The 18,843-nt window shown below is 37.1% G+C and overlaps 1 protein-coding gene across 2 annotated transcripts in view; it reads right to left on the bottom strand.

The window, feature by feature from the left end:
• Window positions 1-18,843, bottom strand: part of EML4 (EMAP like 4) — a 156,264-nt gene that overhangs the window by 18,102 nt on the left and 119,319 nt on the right. For both annotated transcript variants that reach the window (XM_059405537.1, XM_059405538.1), the window contains 4 exons: window positions 14,622-14,773; window positions 12,419-12,544; window positions 12,202-12,333; window positions 11,427-11,494 (listed from right to left, as the gene is read on the bottom strand). In XM_059405537.1, coding sequence (XP_059261520.1) covers window positions 11,427-11,494; window positions 12,202-12,333; window positions 12,419-12,544; window positions 14,622-14,773 — 478 coding nt within the window. The remainder of the gene's footprint in view (window positions 1-11,426; window positions 11,495-12,201; window positions 12,334-12,418; window positions 12,545-14,621; window positions 14,774-18,843) is intronic.

The raw sequence follows: 18,843 nt of genomic DNA, 5'->3' as shown, positions 1-18,843 counted from the left end.
GATGATAGGATCAGTGTTTTTGAAGATTAAACCAGAGATGGGGAAAAAGAAATAAGTCAATTGAAACAAAGGACAATTAAGAGCCAATTTCACTGATGGTGACCATATACAATAGAGACGGTTATAAAAGGGAAATGAACAATAGAAGACACAGAAAAACCTTTAGTAAGGACGTAGGATAGGTTGAGCTCAACACTGAGGGAATAGGTGGTTCAGTAGCAGAAGGAGGAACAGCTGCATAGCTATGGAGATGGGAAGGAGCATAGACAGTATGAATGTCGGAGGGGAAAGCAGAGGGCTCTTTATTTAGTGTGATTTCAAAGGAACCAGCAGGGGGCGCTCTGCCTCTCCAATACCTCCACATGCACAAAGTGCTCTGAATTCTTTCAAAGGTTTCTTGTTCACATTTACAGAAGTCAAAATGTGAACAGCCTTTTGAGAGGTAAAATAATGGTTAAATTTAACTACATAATAAATGACGTATCCAATCTTTTTACAAGAGCACTTGAAGAGGTGCCTGGGTGGTGCAGTGGGTTAAGCCTTGGACTCCTGGTTTTGGCTCAAGTCCTGATCTCAGGGTTAAGAGATGGAGCCCTGCACTGGGTACCCTGCTCAGTGTGGAGTATGCTTAACACTATCTCCCTCTCCCTTTGCCCACTGCCCCTCACCCCATGCTCATTTGCTCTAAAATAAATAAATCCTTTTTTTTTTTTTTTTTAAGGGCATTTGAAGGGAAGGATGGTGCTTCAGAAAAAGCATGGCAACATATGAGGTATAAAGCAAAGAATGGCAACTGAAGACAACTAGAGACTGGATAAGTGAGAGGAAGGCAGGTTATAAAGAGCATACATAGCTGCTTGGAGGACTTTAGAGTTAGGTATTAAGTTAAGTATTTGGAGAATGAATAAACAAATGTAAGGTAAGTCTTGAACATGACAGAAGCCAAGTTTTAGGAAGAATTATTATTTTTAAAAGATTTTATTTATTTGACAGAGAGAGACAAAGCGAGAGAGGGAACAGAAGCCAAGGGAGATGGAGAGGGAGAAGGAGGCTCCCCACTGAGAAGGGAGCCCGATACGGGGCTTGATCACAGGACTCTGGGATCATGACCTGAGTCGAAGGCAGATGCTTAACGACTGAACCACCTGGGCACCCTCAGGGAAGAATTGTCTGATGTGAAGAGAACAGGACAAGACTAGCAAGTTTTGTTTTTAAGATGGGAAAAAAATCAACCACTAAAATAAGCCAATGAAGAAATCATAATGACAGTTCTTGTAATTTTGAAGCTTTAAAACTAATACCTGGAAAAAGATCATTTCCCCTTCAGATTAAAAGAAATACTATTTAGGAGAGAGAAAAGGGCATGAAAGAATTTAAAAAGTTTAGCGCTGTCACTTAACATGCCTTAGTGCATGCAAGGTAGAAGATGAAAGACTAAAAAATGCTGACTCTTACTATCTACCAGTGAAATCCCTCTCTAATTTAAAATACTCAAGAATGAATTTTAGTAACTTGTGAGCTATGGGTTGAAACTTCTAGGTAGCTAGCCAATTCATAAATTCTGTGTTCTATGCTGGTAAGAGAAAGCGCTTCTATGTGAATACCTGAGTTAAGACCAACATCAGGAAGCTGGCACTAAGAAGCTCCATGCTGTATGTCTAGTGATTTTTCCATTTCACAAGGTGTATATTTACTACAACTGGAGAGTACCCGTAGATTATACGTTTCTTCTGAGAATGTAATTTATTAATCAATTTTTATGGCTAACATTGTTAAACTCCTCTGAGGCAAGAAATACCAAAGCTGATGCCAAGTGAACTGCCTTTTCAGAATTAAGGGTACAAAATATTCCAACCCAGAATGATTAGACAGACCTAAAGAACAACGAGGTACAGTGCCACTCTGTAGGTATCAGATGTCAAGTTTTTAATGAATTTATGGAAACTTTATTATCTTAGGCATTTGAAAAATTACCATTTTTTATCAGGAGAGCCCCAACTACTGTTCCCCCGACCCCAAACTACTGTTTTAAAACTGTTTCCAAGTCAATTTAATCTTCCTGGGAAAATGACAAATAATTTTCTCTTTCTGGAAATTCCCTTAAAAAGCAGTAAACAAAACAAAACCCACAACAAACCCTAGAATATCTGTTGGTGTAACATGTAGAAACCCGAAACTCTGAATTGTTGACTGATAAGAAATGGTAGCTATAAAAAAGAAAACCCTCCAAAAAAAAAACCTGCCTACTTTTTCTAGTTCTTTAATTATATATCAGAGCTTTTGGCCCTTGTGCTTTTCACTAATATCACACAAGAGAAGGGTATGATTCCATAGAAAGTGCTCTTCCTAGGCCTCTGAGATACATTAAGGATCCAAAGAGAAAAAAGGAGTTAGCCAAGGAGGCAGAAGAATTTATAATCTAACTGGGGAGAAGGAGTGAGTTCATAAAGTGGTAAACAGTTCAAAGTAATATGAATTACACAAGTTATAAGGATTATGAAGTCTCGGAGCAGGGAGTAATCACAGAGGAGATGAGTGGTCTAGGATTTCGTCACATCAAATGTGGCAAGAAATAAACAGGTAGTGAGCAGTAGACAAGAAACTACAAAAAAGGTTGGCATATATATGAAGGAAGGCAACTTGACCATTCTAGCTGGAGTGGTGACAGAAAGATTTTTAATGAGCTTTTCAAGGCCAGGCTAACAAGTTTGGATTCCACTGTTTAGGTATCAAGAAGAATTTAGTAATGTGCTAATTCAGTTAGCTCATAGTTTCCCACATTTGCTCAATCTATTCCTCCTGCTTAATATGAACTCCTGACTCTTCACTGCTTCTTCAAGATCCAAGAACTTCAAGGCAGGACCAATCCCTCCCCTGTGAAGCATTTTCTGACCTCACACTCACTGTAATTACCTCACACTCACTGTAATTTCTCTGTTGATCTTTAAGCATTAGTGCCTGTTTACTCAAGTACTATTACACTATAATAGGATATGTTCTTTACCCTTTACGTAGTATCTAATTAGGTTACGATCTACTTAGGGTTGGGACCAAGTCTCATAACTTCTTTGTGCTACCCATGGCATCTAGTTCAGTGCTTTACAAGTTGCTGGAACTCAATCAGCATCTGAAGAGTGACTCAGAACTGGACTTGTAACAGGACAGAACTCAGGGAGATTCATGCTGATGGAGTTCAAAGACACTGTGCACAATGGGAAATGAACTCAGAAGTACCCATGGGCCAAGTTAACACCGAATTACAGAGAGAAAAAGCTATTCTTTTCTAATTAGAAGCTTTCTCTTCTAATTATGTCAAAGAAAAGTCTCAGCTAATGCTAATATGTCTTTGATTACTGCTCCTTTTGAACAGCAGGAGCATTTCTTAGACTCAGAATTTTATAGTCAATAGTATTTTAGCTACACTGTTGGTTTGCTTAAGTGACCGTCACCATCAAAATTGTGGAGTTGAGCCTTATCACTTGACTCTCTCCAGGTCTAGGATTTTATGATTCCATGTCAACAACTAAATTCTTTACTTACTCACCAGGCTCACTTCCCCAGCCTGCTTCCTTGTCAAAGCTGTCACCATCACTGCAGACCAGAAACTTTGGGATCGTTTTTGAAGTCACCTCTCTCGGTCTGTCCACTACCCTTTCTATCCATATATATATTATATATAGTATGTTCCATATACTGACTCGATTTGATGGATTTCTTTCTTTGAAACAATTTCCAACATTAATCTTGCTTTTTATTCTCATCATCACTTCCAGCCCACTGATTTCTCTAATTTCAGGTGTCTAAACTCCATTTACCAGCCTATAAAATGGCAAAAACTCTGTTGGCTTGAAAACAGAACTGGGTCCAGACAAGACCAGAGTAAAGTTTTGTGTAAGGTGCTTAGAGAATTCTGAGATGATATAGACCTAGTATCCTGATGGGATGGTAAATATATCTGTGGTTCCTCTGAGGTCTGGGGGTGCTATATAGATTAAGTGCCTTTAGGGAAACTGGTTTCAAGAAATTTGAAGGGGAAGGATGATCAACTGGGGTCTTGGAAAAATCAAGCATGATGTATTTTTAACAATTCAGAGATTATAAACTTTCAAGTTCATAGCAGTTCAGGTTTACACATATCTTTATGAAAAACTTCAAATCCCATCAAGAAGCCTAAATTTTAAAAAACAAGATGATATGGTAAATATACAATGGAATATTAATCTGCCATAAAAAAGGTAAGAGATCTTGCTATTTGCAACAACATGGATGGATCTAGAGGACATAATGCTAAGTGAAGTAAGTCAATCAGAGAAAGACAAATACCATGAGTTCGCTCATGGAGAATTTAAGAAACAAAGAAAAAAAAAAAAAAAACCAAAAACACACACAAATAAACAGACTCTTAAATACAGAGGTATAGAGGACTGGTGATTTCCAGAGGGATGGGGTAAAAAGGATAAACAAGATCAAGAGTACAGTTCTCTTGATGAGCACCAAGTAATATACAGAATTATTAAATCATTATGTTGTACACATAAAACTGGTAACACTGTATGTTAATTGTATTTCAATTAAAAAAACGAGAGAATGTTATATTTGAAAATCACACGTGAGGTTATGGTGCCTAAGTGTAATTTATTAATTATATGATTTATAGTTACTGATTTGTTAGATCTAAGATTTTGGTAACTAATGATTAACAATACTAGTACGTACTAACTTTTATCCATTTATATGCTTATTACCTAATTCCAACACGAGGCAAAGGCATCACACGAAAACTATAGACCAATATCCTTTATGAATATAGATGCAAAAAATCATTTTTTAAGGGATTTTATTTTTATTATTTATTAAATAGATTTTATAAATCTATTATTAGAGACACAGCGAGAGAGGGAACACAAGCAGGGGGAGTGGGAGGGAGAAGTAGGCTTCCCAAAGAGCAGGGAGCCTCATATGGGGCTCAATCCCAGGATCCTGATCTGAGTTGAAGGCAGAAGGACTGAGCCACCCAGGAGGCCCAGGGGTGCAAATATCTTCAACAAAATATGAACAAACTGAACCTGGCAACATATAAAACATATATACCACGACCAAGTAGGATTTACCTCAAGAACACAAGGTTAACATCTTAAAAACAGCACTATTCTGTATTAATAAAGGACAAAAAATGTTATCTCAATAGACCAAGAAAGGATTGGATGTGACAAAATCTAAAACTCTTTCAAGATTAAAAATTCTCAACAAACTTAGAAGGAAAATTCTTCAACATGATAAGCAGCATCTATGAAAAACCTATAAATAACATTATACTTAGTAGTGAAAGGCTTTCCTTCTAAGATAGAGAATAAGATAAGGATGACCACTCTTGCCACTATTAACTACTGTACTTGACGTTCTTCTAATTAGGACAATTAGACAAGAAAAAAAAATCATTCCGATTGGAAAGAAAACAATTTGTAGATTACATAGTCTTTCTGCCTACAGAAAATCCTAAGGAGTCCACTAAAAAACTATTAGGAGAAATGAGCTTATTAGCAAAGTTGCAGGATACAAGATCAGAGGAGAAGCAGTTATATTTATATACAATAACAATAAATATTCTGAAAATGAAACTGTTTTCTCAATTTCATTTAAAATGGTATCAGGAGAATGAAATACTTAGGTACAAATTCAACAGATGTGCAAATTTGCACCCTAAAAAGTAAAAGCAGCTTGAAAAGGAAAGCTGGAGGCATCATAATTCCCAACTTCAAGTTAAATTACAAAGTAGTAGTGATCAAAATGGTATGATACTGGCACAAAATCAGACATACAGATTAATGGGATAGAACAGAAAACTCAGAAATGAACCTACAACACAATGGTCAATTAATCCTTGACAAAGCAGGAAAGGCTACCCAATGGGTAAGTCTCTTCAACAAATGGTCAGAAACCTGGACAGCTGCATGCAGAAGAAAGAAACTGGACCACTTTCTTACTCCAAACACAAAAATTAATTCAAAGTGGGTTGAAGACTGAAATATGAGACCTGAAATCATAAAAATCCTAGAGAACACAGGCAGTAACCTCTGACATAAGCCATAGCAATTTCTTTCTAGATGTGTCTCCTGAGGCCAAGAGAAACAAAAGCAAAAATAAACTAGTGGGACTTCATAAAAATAAGCTTTTGCACAGCAAAGGAAACAATCAACAAAACTAAAAGACAGCCTTTGAAATGGAGAAGATACCTGCAAATGACATATCTGATTAAAAAAAAAAGTGAATAATCCACTTTAAAAATGGGCATAAATTTTTCCAAAGACTGACATTATATATGGTCAACAGATGCATGAAAAGATGCTCAACATTACAGATCATTGGGGAAATACAAAGCAAAACCATAATGAATTATCACTTTACACCTGTCAGAATGGCTAAAATCAACAACGTAAGAACAGGTGTTGGTAAAGTATGGAGAAAAGGAAATTCTTTAAACTGTTACTGGAACTGCAAACTGGGGCAGACACTCTGGAAAACGGTATGGAGATTCCTCAAAAATTTAATAAGAACTACCCTATGATCCAGCAATTGCATTACTAGGTGTTTACCCAAAGAATACAAAAATACTAATTCAAAAGGACACATGCACTCCAATGTTTACAGCAGCATTATCTACAATAGCCAAATTATGGAAACAGCCCAAGTGTCCACTGATTGATGAATGGGTAAAGAAGATATGATACACACACAGGAATATTACTTAGCCATAAAAAGATGGAAATCTCGTTTTTCAACAACATGGGTGGAGCTAGGGAGTATTATGCTAGGTGAAATATATCAATCAGGTAAGATAAATACCATATGATTTAACTCACATGTCAATTTATTTTTTTAAAAGATTTTATTTATTTATTTGACAGACAGAGATCACAAGTAGGCAGAGGCAGGCAGGCTCCCCACCGAGCAGAGAGCCTGATGCAGGGCTTGATCCCAGGACCCATGGTCCCAGGATCATGACCTGAGCCGAAGGTAGAGGCTTTAACCCACTAAGCCACCTAGGCTCACATGTCAATTTAAGAAACAAAACAGCAGGGCTCCTGGGTGGCTCAGTCGGTTAAGAGACTGCCTTCATCGTAGGTCATGATCCCACAGTCCCATGATTAAGTCCCATGATCAAGTCCCAAGTCGGGCTCCCTGCTCAGTGGAAAGTCTGCTTCTCTCTCTGACCCTCCTCCATCTCATAGTCTCTCTCTCAAATAAATAAATAAGTAAAATCTTTAAAAAATAAAATTCTGACTCTTGATCTCTGCTGAGGTTATAATTTTGGGGTTGTGGGATCAGTCCCACGTGGGGAGGTGGCTTGGGTTTCTCCCTTTCCTTTGCTTCTCCCCTGGGTTGTGCGTGTGAGTGCGAGCTCACTCTCTCTCTCTCAAGTAAATAAATAAATCTTTAAAAAGAAAAGGCAAAACAAATGAACAAAGGGAAAAAAGAGAGGGGGTCAAACCAATAAACTCTAGAGAACAAACTGCTTTACAAGGGGGAGGCAGATGGGGGGTGAATTAAGGAATACACTTGTAACGAGGGCTGAGTGTTATACGGAAGTGCTGAATCACTGAACTGTACGTCTGAAACAATTATTACACTGTATGTTAACTAACTGGAATAAAAATGTAAAAACTAGAAACATTTTTGAAAGAAACTGAAGATGTAAATAAATGGAAAAAACATTTCCTGTTCATAAATTGAAAGACTTAATACTGTTAAGATACTGACATTCCCCAAATTGATTTAACTAAAAAAAAAAAAAAAAAAAACAAAAAAAAAAAAAAAAAAAACCCTATCAAAATGCCAGCTGGCTTCTTCATAGAAACTGCCAAAATTAATCTTAAAATTCATGTGGAAATTTAAAGGATCCTGGATATTCAAAACAACCTCAAAAAGGGCAAAGCTGGAGATTGGAGGACTCACATTTCCCAATTTCAAAATTTACCACAAAGCTACAATAATCAAGGTTGTGATACTGTGCAAATCATATCTGATAAGGTACTACATCCAGAATCCATGAAGAATCCTTACAACTCAACAATAAAAAGACAAAACCAGTTCAAAGATGGGCATAGGATTGAATAGACATTTCCTAAAAAGGCTATCCAAGTGTTAAGAGATAACATCATTCACCATCAAAAAAATGCAACTCAAAACTACAATGAAAAAGCATTTCACATTCACTAGGATGGCTATACTCAAAATACAGACAATGACAAGTGCTGGTGAACATGTGGGGGAATTGGATCCCTTATACTTTGCTGGTGGAGTTGTAAAATGTAGCTATTGTGGAAAACAATTTGATTATCAAGAGCTCAGCAAGTCTACTCCTTGGTATATGCTCAGGAAGAGTTGAAAACATGTCCTCGCAAAAACGTGTATATGAAAGTTAGGTCAAAGAAGCTAGTCACAAAAGATCACTTATTATAAGAGTCTATTTATATGAAATTTCTAGAATAGGCAAATCTACAGAAACAGAAAGACCAGTTGCCCAGGGCTTGGGGAAATGGGTGAGGGTAATGAAGAGCGACTACCAATGCGTATAGGGTTTTTTTGTGTGTGTTAATGAAAATATTCTGAAATTAGCTTGGGATAAAGCTTGTGAACTTACTAAAAACTACTTAATTATATACTTCAAATGAATAACTTCCAGTATATATCTCAATAAAGCTGTTAAAAAGAATCTTTTATTATGTGAGGATCGGCATGTTAAGAACTACGTTCTTAACTATATGTTTCTTAGGGCTATATGTTTCTTTCCCTTAGAAATTATAGTAGTGATACATTATTTTAAATGACAATTTTATTTATCATTGTGACAATTTATACTTGTGTTTACTTCTTGATTCCAAGAAATACATTTCTAGATTTGGACATAAAAAGATCTTTAAACATTTTGCTAGTCACCTTTTCTAGATCATGCACAATTTGGACATGTGTTGCACTATATTTAAAAAAAAAAAATTTCCTTGTTCTAAGTGTGACTTTTTTTTTTACAATGAGCGGTCAGTGATAATATATCTGAATGGCTACACTGAGGAATTTTCAGTTTCAGACACTACAAACCAGGTATTCACAAACCCATGTAAAAAATAAAAATAAATGAGAAAGTTCTCTAACAATCAATACAATCTAACCAGATGCGAAACCAAAGACAGGAATAATGGATAGAATGAACATGGATAACTACATCTCCCCTCGGTTCTAAGGTCCATCACCTTGTATTTAGTTATCACATCACTCTCACTTATAAGGTGTTTCCTACTCACAACTCCAAGAGGAAACGACTGGCTTTAAGTCCTATTAACTGAGTGAGTGACTTTTCATTCTAAGCTTATTCATTATGACTTTGCAGCTACATGCACACGTGCAAACACACACACACACACACACACACACACCCCAGCTTCACTGAATGAAGCGGTGTGTCTTAATGATCCAAATCCCTCTAGCCCTTGCACTCTATTCAGTGTTTCATTCCTTTGTATATATAGTAAATGTTTCTAAAGTATGTCAGCAGTGATTTAACCTTCAAAGGTAAACTTTCCTTACAATATTTCTAAGTAATGCTACCAACACCATAAGCACATGTCAAAGACTATTAATGGAGTAGTGGAAAGTAATCGATCAGCTTTGGAACCATATAGAATCTGAGTTCAAATCCTAGCTCAATCACAAGTGGTAAGCTCTATGGGTCTTGGTTTTCTGTCTGTGCAATGGAGAGATCAATGAATATTTTGTTGCACTCTTATTAAAGTTTAAAGAAATACATAAAAATAACTAATAAGCTATATAAATAAAAATATATAATACATATTTATAAATAAATAAATATATATAAATAAAGAGATAAATAAAAATAACTAGTCTTAACCTCAGCATTTGTGGTATTTGCTCACCTACACAAAAACAGACTGAAGTGAACTCATTTGTGGCTTTCTGGAAACAAGTTTAATACTTTAGTTCAGGTTGCTTTTAATGTGCTTAACACATTTTTTGTAAAAGAGAAAATAATTCCCTTCAAATCCTACAAAGTGACCTGACATACACCTAAGTTGAAGTAATAATCTAATAACAACATGCATTTTGGAGAAATCTGAGATAGTAACACTGTCAATATTTCCAAGTTTTCACCAATTACTCTCTCCCTCCCTAGCAGTCTAATTCTAAAATTCTCTTTTAGACTCAATCTAATAGCATCCATGTTTCAAAGTTTATCACTAGAGACCTGTTTTTTTCATCATTTTTTTAAAAAGTAGGCTCCACATCCAGTGTGGAGTCCAACACAGGGCTGGAACTCAACCCTGAGATTAAGACCTGAGCTGAGCTCAAGAGTAGATGCTTAAATGACTGAGCCCCCAGGCATCCCTTCATGATTCTAGATTTTGTAATGCTGTATAGAAGGAACTTGAGTGTTTCGATTTTCTAGAGGTGTTCTTTTGCATCCAACAACCAAAGGAAATACTTGTTATTAAAAAACTCCAAATAACTAAATTAAGATTTAAATGAACTGATTTGAAATATCTGTCATATAAACAAAAGTGTTTATATTGTGTTCACAATAGTTTCACCTCATCAGAAATCAGCACTCCACATTTTCTACAGGTTTAACTTTTGGAAATTTACTTCATATTTTCCTTCTGCCTCTTTAATAAATTATTTATGGATGAAGTCTATTTCCTATCAGAGGCAATAAAAAGAACTTTATTAAAAATACAGATAATAAATATGTGTTACTTAATAACCTTAGAAAGGTACTGTATAAGGTCTGTAAAGACAAGTAATTAGTAACAATTTCAGAAAATATACCTTTATAACCTATCTGTGTAACATTAAAAGAAAAGGATGACAAAGGCTAAAGAAAAAATGATTTATAAAAGCTCGACTGGGTTATTTCAGTTTCAGTTCCCTTCCCTAAAAGAAAATGAGGAGAGAAACTTTCTGACACCATAAAAAATTCTACAAAGGAGGGTTCAAGAAGCCTATCCTAATCACTCTTTTCTTTTACAACTGCACACCCTCCCAAACCCTCTGGCTCAGTGTCCCACCCCCACCACCCTCATGGCTTTAAACATTTTCTAACTTAGTTAGAATATTTATTTTTTATCCTGTTTCCACCCACACACTAAAAATGTGGGCTCCCCATGGGCAGGGATTTTTGTTCTGCACGCTGATGTAGCCTGAATGCCCACAGTAGGGCCTAACAAATGGCAGGTGCTCAAGAAATAATCACTGAACAAATGAATGAGGCTACATAACAGATGAGAGCAACAAGCATATTCGTGTGCCACTTAAAAAGATTAGTCCTCTAAATCAGATTGAGAACATTCTTGAATAAAGATTAAACAACCCACCACTTCAGATTACTCAGCTCACATTTCCCTTCAAGACCCTACCTGCCTGAGTGCGTTCCTATGGCCACCACTGTGCCACTTGGATGAAAATCTGCACAGTGTCCTGGTTCCTAGAAGAGAGACAGACAGCTGTTGGGGAGTACATGTGAAAGTCTCCCTAGATCTATGGGAATAGTGGCAAAAACATTTGAAAATAATTGGTTTCATATTAACATGGAGTTCTGATCAACTTTCTCGTAGCCAGTGAAAAATATCACATTGATATGAGAGGAAAAAGAATTTCAGAGCAGGAAGGGGTATGTTGGCAAAGTGGCAAGGGAAAAGGACAGCCAGCTTTTGGCTCGGCAGTGGAACAATAAGGATAATAACAACAAACATGTATACAGTTCTTTAGTCTGCAAAGAACGTGTATACACCTTTGGGCTAGAAAAGGCTGATGTCTGGGTCGGGTAGGGAGGAAATACAGTAAGAGATCAACTCCAAAAGAAGACAGTAGAGTCTGTTAGTGAGCAGCGCTTACTGATTCCAACTGCAACACCACCAGAGGCCCAAACATTTCTGTAACAATCCTCCACAAATAGGTCAAATCTTTTTTTTTTTCTACTGAAACGGAAAAATTGAGCTTTTGCCCTAATTTGCTTCTTCAAAATGGATATATGTACACTTCGCGACTAAACATTCTCCCCTTACCTCATCCACTTTACTAAACTACACACTTGGTTTTAACCAATGCTGAGTCCTTTTTCCTTTGCTGCTCCCAAATGCCGGTTTAGGCAGTTTTCGTGGGGGGATTATGATCACATTTTGCTTTACTCACATCTACGAGCCTGGTCCATTCTAGCCTGTGTTCCACTGAGTTCCACATGCACACCTGTCTGTCCTGAGCACATGTCAAGAGCAAATCTTTGAAGGGATGTGTGGCAAGACCCCAAAGCTCATCTGTATGACCCTGAAATGAAATAAGATCCATTGTTATAAGAAACAGAGGGCATCATAAAAAATATTCAGTTAATGGTTAAGATCATACATCTTACCTGTACTTCTATTTGGAAGCCATCATTAAATGTTCCCCGCAAAATGAAATTTCGTGATGTGCCTACCAAAAATTGATCTGCCTTTCCTTCTGCTACAGCTCTGATTGTTCCATAATGATCAGGAACCTAAAAAATAAATTTATAGTCACCCTACACATAACATGTATTAATTACTACCCGAAGACTGCATTTACAGCTGTAAGCAACTATGGGATAATAAATGGCAGAATTCCAAATCTGAAAGTCACAGGTTAATATTATACTAGGAAGTTTATTTACTCAATTACATTTTATTATACAGAAGTTATAATGCATTATCAACATTCTTTGCTTTAGTCAATTTAATTTATATTTTATATGATTTCAAGAGTTCAGTTAGGTGTAGGGGAAAAAGTTCTATTAGACCACATAAAAATGTGGTCTGGTTTTGTTTTTTACTGGTTGTTATTTGGGTTACATCATTTAGCTGAAGACAAATTTATCTATAATATGGGGAAATAATTATATATACTCTACCTATTCTTGATTGTTGTAAGGATAAAAATGTAAGAATAACACAAGGAAGATTTATTTGTTAACTAAAAAGCAATATATTACAAAGTGTTATAACTATCTTTCATAGGACTCCTTGGGAGATCAATCTCATTTAATGCACTACATGTTATACCCTCAGTGAATAGTGTATTAATAAGATAATAAGCCCAAGCAATGACTCTGAAATAATGCAATTCTTCTTTATGAAGGAGGACCCAAAGCGACTCCTCAAAGCACAAATAATTAAAGCCCAAAGGTAATCCAAACTGATGTTAGAAATGGCAAAGGAGATGAACAGATGGTGCAGCTTTTGATTACAAAGGATATAAAAGTTATCTGTGAATAAAAGAAATAGTTAGGAAGTGGCATTTTCATTATGAACCTAAGGTTGTGATAAAGTGACTCTTTCAACTTCTTGTCTGTCTTCTTGGAAATAAAACCCAAGAGCACTATACTGTTGGGACCCTCTTTTTTAAGAAAAGATTTTGTCTGGGGACGCCTGGGTGGCTCAGTTGGTTAAGCAGCTGCTCAGGACATGATCCCAGCATCCTGGGATCGAGTCCCACATCGGGATCCTTGCTCCACAGGGAGCCTGCTTCTCCCTCTGACTCTGCCTTCCACTCTGTCTGCCTGTGCTCGCTCTCCCTCGCTCTCTCTGTGACAAATAAATAATAAATTTAAAAAATCTAAAAAAAAAAAAAAAAAAAAAGAAAAGATTTTGTCTGGAAAACACATTATGTGTTGACAACAGCATAAATCCAAAATTTAAATCACCAAAAAAAAAAAAAAAGAAGAAGAAGAAGAAGAAGAAGCAATACTAAACTGTGAAATTTGCCCTTGTTTTGAGAATCACTGACCTAGAGAATGCTATTATTAACCATTTTACTTCCAGAGACCTCAATGCAAGTAGCAAACTCCCCACAAGCACAGAATACTTGTCAGGTGTTGTGGATACACTTGATGCAGGATATGAAGCAGACATATACACAGAGAGCGATTATCATTAAGCCCACTGTTTAAAAGATTATTTTCAAGTTTTAAAATCAAACTGGTTATTTTTTATACCTTAGAGGTGGATACTGTATCTGATGAATGTTTGCTGAATTTTAAAGTGTGCATGGTTATATTTTTAGATCAGTAAAAGATAATCTCAGAAATAAACAAAAACTACATAGTCTGCCAATATATAATATATATGTATATTTATTCTTTCCAATTATTTTGTTTAATAAATGGTCCTTTTTCCTTTCTTTTTCTTTTTCTGAGAGAATGAAATGATAAAAATATGCACCAGTTAGGAAAAGAATAAATGAAACAAGATGGGATCAGGAGGGAGAGAAACCGTAAGAGACTCTTAATCTCACAAAACAAACTGAGGGTGGCAGGGGCGGGGGCGGGGGGGGGGGTAGGGAGGGGGTAGGGTTATGGACATTGGGGAGGGTATGTGCTATGGTGAGTGCTGTGCAGTGTGTAAACCTGGCGATTCACAGACCTGCACCCCGGGGCTAATAATACATTTTATGTTTATTAAAAAATTCAAAAAAATTTTGAGAAAAAAAAAAGTGTGCATCAGTTTCCCAGGAAAGTGTGTTAACTTATTATGGGATGAAAGACAAGCACTTAGAAAACTTAACATGTTAAAATTTTCATGTTTCGTTTTCATCCTTACCTCTATTTCTCTTTCAGGATTCAGATCATGATCCCACAGAATTATTTTTCTGTCTTTCCCACCTCCAGTTAATAACATCCCATTTCTCATTTGACAAAGTGTAAATACACTGCCATCATGAGCTTTGATTTGCTTGCTGATCTGATAAACACCTAATAAGATGAGAGAAAAAAAAAAAAACACCAGTGATATTTTCCATCACTTTAGTGTCTTTTTGGAAGAAAATTTTAATTACAGACTGAAGAATCAAAAGGTCCTCCTTTTGCATTTATATCGATATTCAGTTACTCTGAAAACATTTCAAAATAATTCTTACAAAAAGATATAATTCCACAGACAACAGAGGATACATTAGCTTCAGAACTTACTATCCCTGGGGCATCTGGGTGGCTCAGTGGGTTGAGCCGCTGCCTTCGGCTCAGGTCATGATCTCAGGGTCCTGGGATCGAGTCCCGCATCGGGCTCTCTGCTCAGCGGGGAGCCTGCTTCCCTCCCTCTCTCTCTCTCTGCCTGCCTCTCTGTCTACTGTGATCTCTCTCTGTCAAATAAATAAATAAAATCTTAAAAAAAAAAAAAAAAGAACTTACTATCCCTTATAATCATCCTACATGGTAGGCAGGGTAGGTATTACTCTTCTGATTTTAGAGCTGAGGACACAAGTCTTCAATGTTCCCTTAAGCTTTCCAAAAAGTCTTCATTTCCTATTGAGGTAACAGTCATAATATTTAACATTTAATAACCACTGCTGGGACACCTGGGTGGCTCAGTCAGTTAAGTATCTGCCTTTGGCTCAGGTCATCCCAGGGTCCTGGGATTGAGCCCCTAGTCAGGCTCTCTGCTTCTCCCCCTGCTTGTGCTCTATCTCTCTCTCTGGCAAATAAATAAATAAAATATAATAAATAAATAAATAACCACTGTTCATGTGGAGGCCCTCTGCTCTGCCAATGACTGCCCCTTTTGTTTGCTAAAAAATGGAGGACTGGGAAAGGTACGGAGGTGGAAATGGGCACTAGTAGCCTAGAACAGTGGCTTTTGATCAACTACAGAAGTATTAAAAACTGGTCTGGCTGAACCAATGTGATGGCTGAATGACAGCCCAGGTTTCTTATATGTCCATAGCACTTTACCCAGGAAGGAACAAGGCAGGCCCATAAAAATATATTTTTAGTAAAGTCCACGTAGACATTAAAAAAACAATATACATACACATGCACACGTCACACACACACACACAACTGACCACTGAACAATACAGGGGTTAGGTGTACCAACTCCCTGCACAGTCAAAAATCTGTGTATAGCTTTAGACTCCCCCTAAACTTACTACTAATAGCCTACTGTTGACAGAAAGCCTTACCAATAATAACAATAGTTGATTAACATATTTTGTAAGCTGTATGTATTAAATATATATTCTTCCAATAAAGCTAGAGGATAAAATATTATTTTTTAGAGATTTTACTTATTTACTTGTCATAGAGAGAGAGAGAAAGCACAAGAAGGGAGAGCAGCAGGCAGAAGGAGAAGCAGACTCTGTGGTAAACCAAGGAGCCCCGATGTGGGACGCGATCCCAGATGTGGGACTCGATCCCAGGAATCCAAGATCATGACCTGAGCCAAAGGCAGTTGCTCAATGGACTGAACCACCCAGGCATCCCTAGAGAAAATATTATTAAGAAAATTGTAAGAGGGGCACCCAGATTGCTCAAATTGGCTAAGTTTCACTCTTGGTCCTGGGGTTGAGCCCCACAATAGGCTCCCTGCTTAGCGGGGAGTTCACCTCTCCTTCTCCTTCTGCCACTTCCCCCCATCCCCTGCCCTTGTGCTTTTTCTCTCTCAAATGCATAAAATCTTAAAAAAAAAAATACATTTACAGTACTGTAAAAAATCTGCATATGAGTAGACACATGCAATTCAAACCCATCTTGTTCAAGGGTCAGCTATGTATGTATATACTCTTTTTTCCTTTATATTATTTATTTATTTAGTAGGCTCCACATCCAACATGGGCTTAGATGCATGACCCCGAGATCAGGAGTTTCATGCTCTGACAGAGGCAGCCAGGCACCCATCAGACCCTCTTTCTTAAGGGCAAGGGAAAGATTTTAGTACAAAAACTATAACCACTTCATTTCCTGAGAACTCCTTCTTTGGTATTCATGATACCTTACTTCAGTGAACCTCTTTATGGCTAGTGAGGCTGGAAGAGCAAGAGTAAAAGCTCTTTGGAAAATACCTTGTAGAATCAGTCACTAGGTTAAAAATGGGAAGGTAGCACCTTGTTTAAATATGGCCAAAGTGGGGTGCCTGGGTGGCTCAGTCGCTAAGCATCAGCCTTCGGCTCAGATCATGATCCCAGAGTCCTGGGATTGAGCCCTCCATCGGTCTCCTTGCTTGGCAGGAAGCCTGCTTCGCCCTCTCCCCCTGCTGTGTTCCCTCTCTTGTTGTCAAATAAATAAATCTTTTTTTTTTTTTAAAGATTTTATTTATTTATTTGACAGAGAGAAATCACAAGTAGTCGGAGAGGCAGGCAGAGAGAGAGAGAGGGAAGCAGGCTCCCTGCTGAGCAGAGAGCCTGATGTAGGACTCGATCCCAGGACCCTGAGATCATGACCTGAGGCGAAGGCAGCGGCTTAACCCACTGAGCCACCCAGGCACCCCTCAAATAAATAAATCTTAAAAAAAAAAAAAAAAAAGGCCGAAGTAAATAAGATCTTAAATCACTTGGAATAATAAAAAAAAAATTATAGGTTTAAAATTTACTCACTGAGAGAAATGGGTGAAGGGGGTTAAAAGGTTCAGACTTCTAGTTATAAGATAAAAAAGTTCTTGGAATTAAACGCACAGCATGGTGACTACAGTTAACAATGCTGTATTATAAATCTGAAAATTAAGCTGCTAAGAGAGTAGGTCTTAAAAAAGTTTTCATCAAAAGAAAAATCTGGGGGTGCCTGAGTGGCTCAGTGGGTTAAGCCTCTGCCTTTGGCTCAGGTCATGATCTCAGCATCCTGGGATTGAGCCCCGCATCAGGCTCTCTGTTCAGCAGAGAGCCTGCTTCCCCTTCTCTCTCAGCCTGCCTATCTGCCTACTTGTGATCTCTCTCTGTCAAATAAATAAATAAAATCTTTGGGAAAAAAATTCTCTAACTATATGAGGTGATGGATATAAACAAAACTTACTGTGGTCATCATTTTGCAATATAAACATACATCAAATCAAATTATTATGTTATATACCTTAAGTGTATACAAAATTATATGCCAGTTTTATCTCAATAAAACTGAAAAAAAAATTCACTTTCTAAAATTGTTCATCAATGGAAGAATGGATACCAAAATATGATATGTTCATAATATGTAATATTATTTAGCCATAAAAAGGAATTGAGATACTGATACATGCCACAACATGGATGAACCTTGAAAACACTAAGGTTCCAATAAAAGAAGCCAGTCACAAAGGACCATATATTGTATGATTCAGTTTACACGAAATGTCCAAAACAGAGATCTCCACAGAGATCAAAAGTAGACAAATGGTTGCTAGAGGCCGAAGGGAGGGAGAAATGGGAAATGATTGCTAAGGGGCCCAGAGTTTATTCTGGGGGTGATAAAATGTTTAGAAATTAGGCAGTAGTGATAGGTATATAACTCTGTGAATGTACTAAAAATCACTTTATTGTATATTTTAAAAGGGTGAATTTTTGGTCTGTGAACTGCATCTCAATAAAGCTGTCACTGACATTGTTCACTTTTACATATTTATTTGAGCTACCATTATATTTAAAAAATTAACTGAAATTTGTAGGGCCTTGGTATCCTTGAAAAAAGAATGCTACAGCAGAATCTAAAAATTACTCAGTGTGAGGGAGCTAGTGGTACAGATATTTAAGAGATGGGTATATTTGGTAGGGAGAAAGGAAAGTGCTTGCCTGATTTGGAGTAGAGCTTGCTCGAATGTGCAGAGCTGGGAGCAGAACTCCAACAAACTTGCTATTCACATCAACAGCCTCAGGTCACATCAACATTTATCACCTAAAAATACTTTAAACACTGAATACCACAACTGTGTCCAATACGACAGACAGCCAATTATCAATCATGAGAGAAAAGACATATGAGAGATGTGAATCTTTTTCTCTTAGGTAGGCTCCACGCCCAGAGTGGAGCCCAGTGTAGGGCTCAAACTCTTGACCCTCAGATGAAGACCTAAGCTGAGATCA

The sequence above is a fragment of the Mustela nigripes genome, chromosome 7 (genome assembly GCF_022355385.1).
Source record: "Mustela nigripes isolate SB6536 chromosome 7, MUSNIG.SB6536, whole genome shotgun sequence".
Lineage (NCBI taxonomy): Eukaryota > Metazoa > Chordata > Mammalia > Carnivora > Mustelidae > Mustela > Mustela nigripes.
Note: the sequence above shows the minus strand (reverse complement) of the source record. Positions and strands in the feature narration are given on the sequence as shown.